At 42.0% G+C, this 15,647-nt stretch overlaps 1 protein-coding gene across 1 annotated transcript in view; it reads right to left on the bottom strand.

Moving 5' to 3' along the window:
• Window positions 1-15,647, bottom strand: part of schip1 (schwannomin interacting protein 1) — a 231,140-nt gene that overhangs the window by 208,362 nt on the left and 7,131 nt on the right. The window contains exons 3-5 of the mRNA XM_052078657.1: window positions 13,819-13,886; window positions 12,112-12,198; window positions 10,455-10,569 (exon numbers count right to left, since the gene is read on the bottom strand). Coding sequence (XP_051934617.1) covers window positions 10,455-10,569; window positions 12,112-12,198; window positions 13,819-13,886 — 270 coding nt within the window. The remainder of the gene's footprint in view (window positions 1-10,454; window positions 10,570-12,111; window positions 12,199-13,818; window positions 13,887-15,647) is intronic.

Raw genomic sequence — 15,647 nt, 5'->3', positions numbered from 1 at the left:
CATCCAGGTATTTCCTCAGGCCCTTATGTCCTCACCTGTGTGTGGACTGAAAACTCATTATGAGGCTCACACTACAAGAGAACAACACCTCCACCTTTGGTGCTGGCTCAGATCAAAAAGACATGAGAAAGGGCAGAAGGAGATCAAATGTGACTTTGACAAATCCGCAGCCTCCCGCCGCATACTGAACACATTTCACGCAACTATGTGGACATGCTCTGCGATCTTAACGGAGCAGAGTAGATAATGATTGCAGATAGATAGATATATCTATGATATATATATAGGCATATATATAGGTTACATATAGGCAAAATGTAACCCATTCTGTTTGCTTGATGATTAAACGTACAGCCTTGACCTGTGCCTTGACTTATGATGACATCAGACTGCACATATTTTTGTTCATCTTGCCGGCAAAAAACTGACATGTGCTATGTCGTTCTTGGATAGGTTCTTTGACCAATAGGAAGACAGCACCCTGCTACTTATGAGTAGGGACTGGATGTGGCGCGCACAAAGACAATGTGGTGGACAGTTGTGAAAAAGTGTCCTGAACGAAAGGGGAACTATTGGAATGTATACATTGGATTTCAATTCATGCTATGTTTGATAACTGCAAAGGTCGACCACCATTAATAAGCCGTTTTTGAAATTGGTTTGGTTGTTTATGTGCACACACTGTGCAAAAAAAAAAAAAGGCAAAGGTTCCATGACATTTAAGTGTTGAGCACAATGACATTTCATAACTTTGTGGTTTTGAAAATCATAATTTTCGGATTTAAGGTTGACTCTTCATCTCATCTGAACTTGGACGTCGGAGTCGGAGAATCATTTGGATTCTGACATTTTTGACTCAAATTTGACTTGGCCCTGACTACATCCCAAAGTGGAAATACACTTATGTGACAAAATGTTATTAAAATGTCTATTACAATTTCTGGTTCCATTCTATCTTATTGGGCCTTTTTTCTGACCAAATGCAAACTTGTGAAAGGTTTTCTGTATCGCAAATTTATTACCGCAAATGATCCAAAATCCTATCATAGCATTTGTCAACTGCGCCGCACTTCTCACCTCATTTTCAAATTACTTTAAAATTAAATCTTACAATTGGCTGAATCTGGCTTGTACGGTCAAGGCTTTTATTTGCAACCTTGACATCCTCTCCAAGGACTAACTAGCAATTTGCGTCTCCTTGCATCCAAATGTCCATTTTGCAAGAACACTGTCAGAGGAGGATTTCAATGCCTGTGATCTTGTTAATGGACATTCATAATAGATGACTGGAGAAATGAGGAAGGAGGGTGGAAAGGGTGCTGGTGTCATACCGTGATAGGAAGACATCAAGTTGGAGGGGGGTGGTGGTTCTCTATCATTGGAGGTCAGGGTAGCGCTCACTTTTCCTTCTTACACCAGTACTCCTCTAGTCCCCTGGGATCTCATTACGGCCAACTGGCCGGCTACACACAAAAAAAAAAAAAAAAAAACGATGCCCATCTGCTTATGAGCTAAAGAGGGGCACAAAGTGGATGCGTTCATGTGTTTGTTTGCACGTGTGTGAAAGGCGGAGCAGGAGAACCAAAGGAAATGTAAGAAAAGGTGCAGAGCGTGTCGCCCCGAGACGCAGATTGTCATTACTAGGACAGATGGTCGGGAGACGGCTGTGGCGGATTTACTTGATGTGTGCTCTGCGCACACGTATGTGCCACTACCACACACCTATGTGAGTGCACATGTCGCCTCGCGCTTGTCAGACATAACGGCCTTCCTTTTTTTCGGGATAAGTAACTTAAGTCAGTGTTCCCCGATGTTTGCTGAGACCAGGCACAATATTTTGGCCGAGGGACTACCGGAAAACTTCTTAGCTATGAGGTAGGTATCGTGAACACTGAAATGAATCAAAGTGTTTCGTAAATTGGCAGCTCTAAATGAAATTGATAAAGTTTGTTTCATATTATTTCATGGTTCGTTTGCTTTTAAGTGAAAGCCAACTTGAGAATGCCAAAACATTTATGCATAATAAAGTTGATATGATTGTCATACTGATTACTTTATTGCTTGTCCAGCCTTCAATTTTCAACACTGCTTACCCTGAACAGGATCGCTGCTAGAGCCTAGCCGAGCTGACTTCGGGCGAGTGGAGCACTACACCCTGAACTGGTCGCCAGCCAATCGCAGGGTACATTTATTGTTTGTGTTTGTTATATATATATATATATATATATATATATATATATATATATATATGGGGATTGGCATTGAAAATACTAATTACATATGAAATCACAATCACAAGTTTGAACACAATTTGACATGACTTTTTTTTTTATTGTTCAGCCCTAATATTGATATTTACAGTATGTTTCCTACCTTGGTGAAATTGTTGGGGGAGGATTTAATATACTCTTTGCAGTAAAGTAAATAAATGGCTTGGCTACAATGTGCCACGAACCAAAGCAAACCAACAAAGTCTAGAAACCCCCCAAATCATGTCATTTAATCACTGCCTGCATTTCTGACATAAAAGAATGGGCTAATAACTCAAAAGTTGAAGAACATTAATTCCATCACCCAGGAGCTCCTTTCACCCACAGTCCACAGGCTTAATAGTAGAGCATCGCTCACATTTTCTGAAGAAGGAATGCTTTTGGTTCTTGAGGTGACCAAGGGAAAAGGCTGTGTTGCAAAGGTAAACATCTTCCCATTCAAAAACACAAACCAACTGTAACTTGAAATAAAGACAATGCAGCCTATTGAGGAACAGTAGGATATCACCATACGATATATAAACGGAAGGCAGTGAAAGAGGCAGTCAAAGACAAATACCTGCTGTCAAAGTCGAGTCATAACCGCTTTTGCATCGACCTTGAAGCTCGGAGATGCGTGTTTTTCAGCCAATTTACAGAACATTTTCGATGTTAGCGTCTGCTGCCGTCACTGGGCTAGAACGTTCTGCGGAGCCGCAAAACCTCAAGCCGGCAAACATGACATCACAAAAATAAGAATGGAAATAGCGGTTCGCCTCAATAGCTTCGGCTATTACAATCGCAGCTAGTTTTAAAATTTCCTCGGTGCAAAGCAAAGTGAAAATCCATCTTCACCACCGAAACATTAAGCCCAATAATGCGCAGACAAAAACTGTGGGGTAACAAGAACTTAATTCACTGTGGAAGTCGCATGACACGAAGTAAGACCAAAAGATTTTATGTGGAATGAATATGATATTAATTCCAATACAGATTAATGGATTGCCTGGTTTTGTGAAAAAATAATGGACCTTTTTTTATAAGTGGACCTTATAAAAATAAATGCATATTACCGTAATTTCCGGACTATAAGGCGTGACTTTTGTCACACGCGTTGAATTCTGCGGCTTATATAATGAAGCGGCCTATATGAAGATTTTTCTAATGGCCGCCAGGGAGCACTCAAGCATAAAAGGTAAGAGTGAGAGAAGTAATATATACGTGTCGATTAAGACGCTATCATTCATCACACTGAAAACAACCGGCCATGAGAGGGCACATTTGACCTGTGCTTTGGGCTGCACTGCACCACCAAGGATTACTGTGCCAAAAAAAGAAAAAAATAAACTCCTGAAAGATATTGTCGTGAAAGTTGACACGAAAGGGTAGATAGAATAAAGGAATGGTTGACAGAGTGTTACGGCAAGCGAGGATTTTTTTTTTCATCGCAAAAAAAAGCATTACTCGACAGCGAACTGTGACTTTTATGTTCTTTTTTTTTGTTTTTTAACCATCCCCATTAGTGATGTTTTATTGCTATTGTGCTGCCGTGTTACAAGCACTATTTGGAAAGAAAACTTCAGGTATGTTTTCTGTGTACAGTCTTTCTTTGTAAATATCTCACGTTACAAAGTAAGCGCCTGCAGCTTATACACAGGTGCGGCTGACGTGTGTCCAAAATGTTTTTTTCCTTTAAAAATGTAGTGGGCGCGATTTATAATCAGCTGCGCTCTATAGTCTGGAAATTACAGTACTTTCTAAATCGCAATCGCTAGATTTGTGGACCTTAGGTATATGGTTCAGCCTTACACAACGGTCCATTTAGGAAACAAACTAGACAGGCCAATGTGCAGTTCTGGCTGACTGCCGTCATGAAATGTCACCTACAAACTTCCACGTGTTCAAATTAAGCTCATAATACCTCTTATCCTTGTGTCCACATCCACACACATTCGTCAAAATTTGGCGCAGGTCTGACAAGGGGACCGAGATGAAGGAGTGACACACAAATACCAAAGAATACTCACAAACGTAATCTCACTGAGGCTTTTAATGCAGAGTGATCATCACTCCAAAAGTCACTCCATGCTCTCTCACTCCTCCTCCTCTTTTCAGCTCATCAGCCATCCATCGTTCCCGCCACACGTCCCGGAGTCATCAGCACGCTCTCATCTTTCCTCGGCTACACTGTCCGGCCGTGATGAATTCCCGAGAAATCTTCCCAATGGGCTTTTACAAAATCAATGGCTGTTTCTTGAGCGTCGCGGTATAGTTTTTATGTCTGTGTGGAAGCCAGCTGTCAACGCTCTCATGGAGGGGTGTGGGATTGTAAAATATGAGGTGTTATTTAAAAATAATTACGGAGCCAGAGGCGTGGCAGGCACAAAGAAATAATGGATTGAACATTATAGATATCTGTGACCTAATGGACTTACATTTTTTGTTTAATCGATAGTTCAAATGCTTCGTGTCCATCAGTGTTGCCACAGTTACCCTTGAGAAACTACTTCACATAGTATTTATCTATTTATTTACCGGTATTTGTTTGTTTTTTTTTAATAGCAGGCAGTCTGTTTTGGCCTGAAATATTTACATGTTAACATTGCCATGGCATAACTTAACATTTACAATGTACATGTTTATGTATCTGATTAAATTTAGGGACCTCATATAGTCACAGAGCCTTGCGGGTCTTTCACTTGAAGCCTGAATGTGCTTGCTGATATCCATATGTTGTTTATTTTACTGAAGATCATTGCAAAGATGCGGTCGGAGAGTTTCGTAATTAGTGACATCCTGAATGAGCCCAGTTATTGAAAGATAAAAATCAACGGCAAGAATCACCTCTCCACATTATGCTGATTTAGTGCCCACATTCCATTCTGTGCAACCAGCTAAAAACCTAATAAACACGGATTAAATACCCTCGTCCTTAACATAAGTGTGTCTCAAATGAAATGTGAAATAAAAATAAGAAGCCGCGTAGCGGAGCTCCGTGTCCGTGACGACGTACTGGGATGGCATCAAGTTCATATTATGCACGAGCAATTACATTTTCTGCCATAACCGATACAAATGTGAGGAGTCACCACCGCCCAGGAAGCCGGCCGGGCCGCGTTCTGACAGTAAATAAGCTAATAGGCAAATGGCACGGCTATTAAATGAGTTAAACCCGATCGATGTCAACCCCGGAGCAGAGACATATAAATTTATTTCAAATGAGTCACCGACTGACACCAATAAAGCGAGTCATCCGTTAGCATCTGTCTGCTGAAGCGAGGGATGTGTGTGTGTGTGTGTTGCGAGAGATGACTTTCCAACGAGCGGGTGGGGAACAGGGGAGATTACGGGAGGGCAGCTGAAGGTATGGATGAAGCCGTCACTTCCCTTTGTCAGAGTGTGGAGCCGGGAGAGATGAGAGAATGATCTCCCATACAAGGCTGCAGGGATGCTTACACTAACACTTTCTCTGCTATAGCAATGGGGGCGAGCGAGCGGGGCGGGATGTCACGGGGCTGGGAGGAGATCAATGTTCACAACACAAACACGGCCATGGATGCAGGTCTGAGCCCTGATGATGTTATACTTTCTCCTCTTTGCCATCTTACAGTAAATTAACGCAGGAAGTAGAAGTGTGTTATTACTTCTTGGGCAATGGTGCATCAGCGCTTCATCCGCAAGAAAGCAGTGATCATTTCAACAAATGAAACCAATGGACCGCGACTGACTGGCGACCTGTTCAATGAGTGCCCCGCCTCTCGGCTGTAGTCAGCTGAGATAGGCTCCAGTTCACCTGCAACTGTAATGAGGACACGGCAAATGGATGCATGGATGGACAGAAAAAAAGAGAACATACTCAAGGCACCTGGACAAATCTGCACATGAGCCGAAAATCTGAAAATCTAGGAGGAAATATTGTCACAGCTGACTATGGCTGAGCAGTGTGGTACACTCTGGGCTGGTCGTCACAGACAACCATTCCCAATGCACCTAGAGGGGAGATAAAAAGTCTACACACCTTTGTATAAATACCAGGTGTTTATGATTTAAAAAAAAGACCAAGAATAAAAAATCAATTAAAAAAAGATCCTACCATGAGGTTCATCTTTTACGAGCAGGAAAGTAAAAAAAAATAAAATAAACAAACAACTGAAATAATGTGGTTGCACAAAGTGCACACAGCCGCTTATAACTGGAATGTAGCTTTGTTTCGAATTAACTCATCATGTTTAGATATAAGACAATTGACAGTTTACCATGATTTTAAAAAGTAATAATAATAATAATAATAATAGTGGGCGGCCCGGTGGTAGTCCAGTGGTTAGCACGTCGGCTTCACAGTGCAGAGGTACCGGGTTCGATTCCAGCTCCGGCCTCCCTGTGTGGAGTTTGCATGTTCTCCCCGGGCCTGCGTGGGTTTTCTCCGGGTACTCCGGTTTCCTCCCACATTCCAAAAACATGCGTGGCAGGCTGATTGGACACTCTAAATTGTCCCTAGGTGTGAGTGTGAGTGCGAATGGTTGTTCATTTCTGTGTGCCCTGCGATTGGATGGCAACCGATTCAGGGTGTCCCCCGCCTACTGCCCGAAGACAGCTGTGATAGGCTCCAGCACCCCCCGCGACCCTAGTGAGGATCAAGTGGCTCGGAAGATGAATGAATGAATGAATGAATGAATAATAATAGTTTCACTTGTCACCGGTAATGAGCTTTACTGTTTGTTTTTATATGTTAATGGCTCCATGTACAGCACTTTGTATGTAGCGATGGCTGTTTGAAAGTGCTCTATAAATACAGTTGAGTTGTTGTTGTTGTTTTTTTTTTTTAGGAGACTTGTAAGTGACTGATATTATTAGATTTATTCACAAGATGTCGATATTCCAATATATGCTGTGGCATACCGCAGCTCGGTGAAGGAGGGCGTGAGGCATTGCTTCATGTCGTTCCTGTGCAGTGGCAGCCACACAATTTTGAACGCAGGAAAAACCCTAAGCATGTTAATATATTTTTAAAATAAATTGTCTTTGATAAGTCCAAATATAAAAACTTCTGAAGACTGAAATGCTTTTAATGTGTACAAAAGCGCGCAAGTTCGAGTCACTGAAGAGAAGAAAAATGCCATCAGTGTTATTACACTTCAATTTGTGTTTTCTTGCGAAAAGGCAAGATTAGCTGAAGAACGGCACCGTGAAACAAAATTGCCAGCCTCATGATAGACATTTCCAAAAACGTGTACGTATATTACGCTGTTTGAAGATTGAATTACCTTAAATGTTTATCAAACAAGTATGTTTAGTTCATTGAAGACTGCCTTAGTTTAATTTTTAACGAAACCAGGTTCACTGAGGACTGAATTGCCTCTAATGTTTACCAGAACTCTTGAGTCGGAGGCTCGGGTAATTGAGGACTAAAATGTTATGGAGCACCACTCAGTGTCACCATTGAAAACACTTAGGTTGTTAAGTGCAAAAACAAGCTACTTCATCATCACCGACATTAATGCTAGATCTAACTAGGGATCTTTAAGCAATCACAATAAGCTCTAATGTGCTCTCGCTCTATCCATCCTTTACAATGCAGAATTTGTCATTTCGACACCCCCTTCCCACTCTCATAAAATGTCCAAATGTCACAGCATTGACTTGCCAGGAGCTGACACGCTGTGTGTATTCGAGCCTGCCCCAGTACGCAACACTGCAGGATACTACCTAGATTGGAGCGACTCTGCCTTTAAAACAACGCACACCCAACCCCCGCAGGTGGGCAAAGAGGAGGTGAGGCGGTGTGTTCAAACTGTCAGATATATCGATTTACTAAGAGAAGGCCAGGGAAGGCGAGAGCGGGGCATTAAGGGCCCGGCGCCTCCGCGTATAGGTAATAGTTTACAGCAGGCCCGTGTCCGTTGAGGCTCGGCATACAAATACACACGAGAAGACTCCCAGGGAGATAGGCAGTAGTTGTGGGTAAGTTGACACGGAGAAAAAGAGAGTGGAATTGTTGGTGTTATCATTGGAGAGTGTATGAAGACAGAAAGCAATAGGGGGGGAAAAAAAAACCTCAGTGCCTGTTGCAGTCTTGCACAGTGTGAGCGCAGGCGTGTTGGTTGTGTGTTGTGTTCAATGGCGCAGTTTCATGAAATATGCATGAAGCATGTTTGAACCCTGCACACCAGCCCAACCCCTCCCCTCACAAACCAGTATCTTTGCAAGATCCTTGGAATCCACAAGAGCATTCAAACACTTTAATTTAGGTGGGGTATATTCTGTACATAAGGGGGATGTTCGTTACCACCTATTGTCAGACCAATACCAGAACAAGTGTTTGCTCTTTAAGTACTCACTTATACAGAGAACCGGTACCTCAATTACGTTTTGACATCGGACATTTCAGTAAACACAATGACAAAATATTGTGGACAAAACCATTTTCTGACACAAAGCAACAATTACTGGCAAGGAGGTCTTACTTGAGGTCAGATTTATTATTATTATTATTATTATTTTGCCTTAAGTATCGGTGGCAGGTATCAGCAACCTCCATAGTACCCACTCCTTAAAAATAAGGCCCGATAACAATGGCTGGTATCGGTAGTCACCCATGCCTAGTATATAGGGACAAAAGGCCAAAATGCTTCGGGAATTATCGACGTACAGTGGTATGAAAAACCTTTGTTTACCAAATGATTGCACACGTTCTGTAAATCCTATAATCTAACTTCTCAAATATCACTGTTTTTCTGCTACACGATTGACTGGGATCGCTTATCCGAGCAACCAATGATTTATAAAGGAAAATATTGAAAACAATCTGCTATGCAATTTCATATGGACAAGAGCAGGTGGAGGTAGGACTCACGGCAAGAAGTCGAGGAAAATTATTGTGTGAAATCATCGTCCATCAGTCCTGCATTACTTCCCTAAAAGCAGCTTCTGTATGCAGGTGAGCCAGTGTCCCAGTTTGAGTGTTAAAATAGCCCCGATCCACAAACCCTGTCGAAACTACTCTGCATTTCAAGTCAAGTCCTGCACGCGGGTGTTGGTAAAATATTATTATTTTTAAATATTATTTAATAACTGGGAGAGTGTGGCACGGTGGCCGTCGTTAGCCCATCCGCCTCACACTGCAGAGGTGCAGGCTTCAATTCCAGCTGCGGCCTTCCTCTGTGGAGTTTGCATGTTCTCCCCGTGCCTTCGTGGGTTTTCTCTGGGTACTGCGGTTTCCTCCACATTCCAAAAACATGCATTGCAGCTTAATGGAACACTCTAAATTGTCCCTGTGTGTGATTATGGGTGTGAATGGTTGTTTGTCTATGTATGTCTTGCGATTGGCTGGCAAACAATTCAGGGTGTAGAAAATAGATGGATGGATAAGAACTGGGGCAATATGTACAATTTTGGGGCACTTGTTAGCTCCTTAAGTATGTCCGTATGCGTGTGTCAATTTGGCTTTTAAGATACTGCAACTTTGTAATTAAGAAGCCATTTGCAGCGGCGCTAATGAACAACAAACTCCTTCAAGCAGAACAAACAAGCTCAAAACAAACTTGCATACAAACGCAGTCCCACCAGGAGACCAGTCCATCTGTTTGTTTAGGGAATCTTTTTCAGGTTTGTTTTTTTCTCGCAGATACAGACACACACACACACACACACACCAGTGAGAATGCAGATATGACATCATATTTTGGTTTGTACTAAATGCATGACTGGAGCTGTGCCCGCAATGTGGTGTGTCTGGGTCCTGGTCTATCATTTCAATGTAAAGGCACCCTTTATTTGCATTCGTCTCAGCCTTCTGTTGTGACTGTTTTATCTTCAACACCGCTGTCTTTTGTTTGGCTGCCATGCCCTGTGAGCACTGTTTAATTTCCAAACCGTCTCCCTCGGGAAGCGCAAGAGGTGAGGAAGGATGGAGGGATAGGGAGGGAGACGTAGACAGGGGAGGACACGGCCAAAGACACTTCATTAATCAATCAACCAGCTTTGAAAATTTAGCTAATTAAGGGCTAATTAAGGTTCTGGGCGGCAAGCCAGCTGGTGCCCTGATGCGCCCATGTCGACGCGACCCTCGTGCCGTTGCAGATGACACTGAATATAAACACCCCTCCCTTCCTGCCTCCCTCTCTCCCTTGCCCCTGCTGCGTTATTAATCCGGCGCAGCAGACAAGGCTCACAAGGCTCCTGTCACGGCATTTGTCTTTTTCTTACCGGGAAAAGGTCGGTGGTCCTTACGATGTCATCGGGACTCTGGCTTCTTCCGTTGTTGTCATGTTCCTGCCAATTCCCTCGGCGTGACACGCTGGCGCGCCAGGCACGCTGGATGCTGGAAAGCAAAGGTAGTGTGGGTGATGGCGAAGCAAATAAATTCACCTGAACTCACACAAGATGATAAGGGGTGGAAAGCCTACATCTAATGAGAACCATTGCAAGATTGGTATCAAATTAGGAACACCTCCAAATGACGATCGACAATTATAAATCGAAAAACCCAAAGTTCGTTTTTAACTGTCAGTAAGGATGTGGATGTGGAAATGCGGAGTTCTGATTTGCGATTGGGTGACAAATCCAAGGGCAAGCGCACAAACCTGTTGAACCAGGTTTTATTGTGTTATTGCTTGTTATCCGCTTGTTGCACACACAAAATCTGTGACTTTCAATTTGTGTGGCACAAGGGAAGCCGTTACTCCAAAGTGGCCCGCCACGAAAAATGGGTTTGACACCCCGCTTTACATGATCAGGATTCTGGAGCTGATCATTGTTAAAAAACAAAACAAAACAAAAAAAATCTGATCAGAAAATGGATCAATCTATCCAAACTTTATACACCACGTACAACCTTAAAAATATCTCGCTCTCCAAGCACCTGAATGAACAACGTTAAGATACAATTGTGTAGTGCCCATCATAAATGAGACGGGAGGTTTTATTGCGAAAAAGTACATTCAATACCATTGGAAGTCACTGTAACATGATGCATTAGCACTGCGCTTAAATAGAGGAAAGATACAATAACTGTTCTGAAATAACGATTCAATTCAAATGCATCGCAAAGAAATGTTGATTTTAAAAAAATCACAATTGTATAAACAGACTCTTTTCAGAGATTAAATGTCAATTTAAAAGTTAAATACAACTGAATTGTGCTGTCATTTTTGTGCCTTCCCGTGGATGATGCAGCGCAGCGCAGCGTTTCTCTTCCTTGAGTGTGGATTTCTTCATTTTCCTTCTGAACTTGATCTATTTTGCGCCTGTTGAACGTTTTTCAGCCTGCCCTAACCTCTTCCCACTCTTCAGGGTGCACACCTCCAAAAGACTTCCTCTCACTCTCCACTTTCTGTTCATCCACCAAGTGGCCCCGACACCGAGGGTCACCGTGGGGTGTCGCATCAATTGGCCGATGGAGAAACACAATTCACCTCCGCTGGAGCGGAGAGACAGCTGAAGCAAATGGAACAAATTGAATCAAGAAGCAGAAAGCTCACCAAACCACGGCCTTTGCCCTTTTCTTGCCTCCAACCCCATTTTTGCCACTTTTCCTCTCGTCTCCATTCCCTTTTGAGCCACCGCTTTCCATGGAAGTCGGTCTCGGCCCTCTGCGTGGCAATCATATTAACTCTACACAGAAACAATGGCTTTCGTTTTCTAATCTCCACTTTCATGGAAGGAAAAGCCGCAGGCGAGAGCCGTTTTCACACTGTTCCACTTCGGCAACGTGGCGTCGACTCTCAACAAGGGGGAGACTTGACTAAATCTGAACAGCAGCTGAGGGGCAATGAACGCACCGGTCATGTGCAAGGTGAAAGTGACCAAATAATGAGAAGAATGGGCTTTTGGTAAGTCAAGCAATCACACAGGTGAGACTCACACAATAGCCTTGATTTCCAAGTGTGGCTGCTGTTGCCCGCGGCGATGAGGCCTGTTGTCTGCCTCCACCTCGCCCCTCTGGAGGTGCCTGAGGATGAGCAAGGATGAAAAAGAGACAGGGGAGAGTTGAGGCAGGGGCGGGATTTCAAGGCACTGTTCGGGTTTCTAATTAGGGTTACAAGCCAGTGTTTTGGATTTAAAGTCGAGTTTTAAGCCTCAAACAGAGTTTTAAGATCAGTGTAGGGCTTCAAAGGTCAGATAAAGGTTTCAAAATTTGTGTTTCAAGCTTTGGTTAGAGCATTGGTCAGCAACGTGAGGCCCGTGGGCCCCCAAGGACCACATGTGTACCTGGCGGGCCACTTTTAAAAATAGCTCAACAATGATGGGACAATTGTGATTTCCTAGTCATGTTGATCATTTCAAAATTTGAAAGTTATTTTTTTGATACAATTAAAATTCTCATTATTATGAGAAAACATTAACATGATTAGTGTGTTCACATAAATGAATAGCATTAATTGCTAATCGTAACTTATAATAATAACAAGGGCCCGCCCCAATTTCAATATATGCCTTATAACGATTACAATATTTTTCCAGAAAGAAATTCCGTTAACAGACTAATGAGCCAATACATTCAAAAATACATACCGGTATATGTATCATGGATAAAGTAATTTCCTTTCTTTTTTTAACATATGAATGACAAACATTTACAATACTTTGTCCATCAGTACTTGTTTAACTATCAGGCAACAGAAAGGATATTTGACAAAAATTGGCAGATGTATTTATTTATTTATTTCCTTAGGGGCAGGGGTTTGGAACGTCATGACCTTTCATTTTTATTTCATTGCATTTTTCTTTTTAAGACAGGGTTATGGTTTCAAAGAAGGGGGTTCAACTCAGGTTTGAGTTTTCAGTAGGGGCTGAAGACAGGGTTAGGGTTTTAAATTAGGCGACCAAGCCTATGGTTGGGCGCCAACGTATGGTTAGGGTCTGAAATCAACGTTTTGTGACAGGGTTATGGTTTCTGATTAGGGTTTCAAGCCTGGGTTATGGTATTTGAATAAGTGGTTCAAGACAGGGTTAGGATTACAAATTCAGGTGTCAAGCCTGTGTTGGGTTTCCAAATTATGATGAGAGTTAAAAATGACAGGTTAAAATCTGGACTAACTTTTAGAATCAAGGTTTCAAGACAGTGTGAGGGGTCCAAATTAGGGATTCAAGCCTGGGTGTGGGTTTTGAAAAGAGGTTAAGGTTTTAAATTACATTTTCAAGCCTAGGTTAGAGTTTCAAGTGAGTCTTTCAAGTCAGGGTTACAGTTTTAAAGAAAGGGCATTTCATGCCAGGGTTGGGCTTTCAGAGTGGTGCTTCTAGACAGGATTAGCATTTCAAATTGGGGTTTCAAGACTGAGTTGGGGCTCCAAACAAGGGACTGGGTTACAAATTAGGGTTTCCATGAAGAGTCATTGTTTCAGATGAGGATGTCAAGACTGAGTTATGTTTCAAATGAAGGATAGGGTTTCAATTCCGAGTTCCAACCCCTGGGTTAGGGTTTCAAAGTACCATTGTGCAACATCTTACAAATATGTAAAAAAAAACAGGAGGTCAAATTTCCCCGGCGGCATCGGAGGTGTTTGACCTTTGAGGTATGCTATCGGTTGTTTTGGAATTTGCGTCAATACTGCGGTATGTGCCGTCTTACCTCTCCACCTTGGGAGCCGTTTGCCCTCCACTGTGATTGCAATAGCGATGATAGCGCTTCACTTCTTCCTGCACGGAGAAAGAGCAAAACATATCGGTCAAAAACAAGTGCAGACATGACAAAGCAGGTAAGTGTTTCTTTCTATGAAGGAGTTTGGTGCTGATCCAAATGAGCCTTTTCAACCCTGGCAGGGGTTAGCACTCTAATAAGAGTCATTCTGGTTTACCATATCTCTGTCTAAGCTGTTTATTGGTCACAAGACTGTATTTCTCGATCTGTTCACATGAATGTAAATAACATAAGAGTCCAGTTAGGGGCTGATTATGCATTAATGCATGCGCGCGCGCATGTGTGTGTGCGTGTGTGTGCTGATCAGCCAAACAGAGGCAGCAGTCCAAGGTGTCGTGCTGCCACTGAACTCATAGCGACCATGCAGAGGGAAGCAAATGAGCAATGCGACTTGATCCGGCATTTTTCTGCTCGCCATCAAGCGGTGCCTTGAGATACGTCTTAAATTAATTCTTTGACTGTGCTTGAAACCAAAATAATAATAAATCAAGAATCTTAACAAATTATATCAATCGAAATGCAATCAATCTGTTTCTACTCGAGCTGGGAATTTTATGAATATAGTTTAATTGGGATTTTTTCCCCCCACCCCTCAATATTGCAATTGAAATTTAATATGCGATTTTTTTTTCAAGGTCATCTTCCCATGTTTTTTGTTATTTTGTTTTTTTAACCAACACAAGCAAAAAGAAAATTTGTCTGTGCTGCAATAAACAACATCAGATTAACTACATATACGTATTTTGCTTTTATAGGTTAGGTTTACATGAAAATAAAGGCAAATGAACCATTGATTAATGTGAAATTAAATTCTACTTCAATTCCAGTTGTGCATTTACTGAGCACTGACTTGCAGTCCTTTGAGCATTCACTTCACAAAATTCTACCTGACGTGTGGCATAAACATAAATCGGACAGGCTTTTGTCATTTCAATTGTTCATGTTTCATGAACTATAAGGTGCACCGAGAAGCATTCCATTTTCTCAAAAGCAGTGTGCCTTATAGCTGGATCACTATTCTGATTTTAGTATTGAGTATATTTTTAATATATTCAAAGTTGTTTAAAGCAGTTTGTTTCAGCTGCAGTGGTTGTAAAAGCTCTATATAAATGAAGCTGGATTGTATTATATTGCATTCCCTTTAGCTAGTCTAGTGGATGCATAACACAAACGCAGCCACTATTCTACCTTCTATTCTATGCACCTTATAATGTGGTGCACCCTAGATATGAAAACTATCGGTATTTTAAAATAGGCCATTCATTGATGGTGCACCTTATACTCCGAAGCGCCTTACAGTGCGAAAAATACAGTAATTGTTCAGCCTTAGTTCATACCTTCTCCGCCCCCCCCCAAAAAAAACACAAAAAATGTGTGATTTAGCCACCGGGTGACAGTATGATACAATAATACAGATAAACAAAGAAGAGTTTTATTCAGATACTCTAATTGATGTGGTAATTTGCAATATTTATGTTTATTGTAGCAATTCTTCCATATATATATATATATATATATATATATATATATATATATATATATTGCGCGTCGTCCCGCACGCAGTCTGTCCTTCTGCCTGTCCCTTTTCAAAACGTAGCTACTTCACCGCGCCGCCACTGCGCCGCTCAGGCAGTGGCTCACTACGATCGCGCGGGCATCTTCGCGAAAAAATGTTGTCTACCCACAAGCATTGCAATGAAATTGTTAGTTATTTAGTAGAGCTAAACATCTCTTTATTTTCGCGATAAGCAATGAAGATG

The sequence above is a fragment of the Hippocampus zosterae genome, chromosome 10, assembly GCF_025434085.1.
Source record: "Hippocampus zosterae strain Florida chromosome 10, ASM2543408v3, whole genome shotgun sequence".
In the NCBI taxonomy this organism is placed as follows: Eukaryota; Metazoa; Chordata; class Actinopteri; order Syngnathiformes; family Syngnathidae; genus Hippocampus; species Hippocampus zosterae.
The sequence above is the reverse complement of the archived record's forward strand: the minus strand, read 5'-3'. Positions and strand labels throughout refer to the sequence as shown.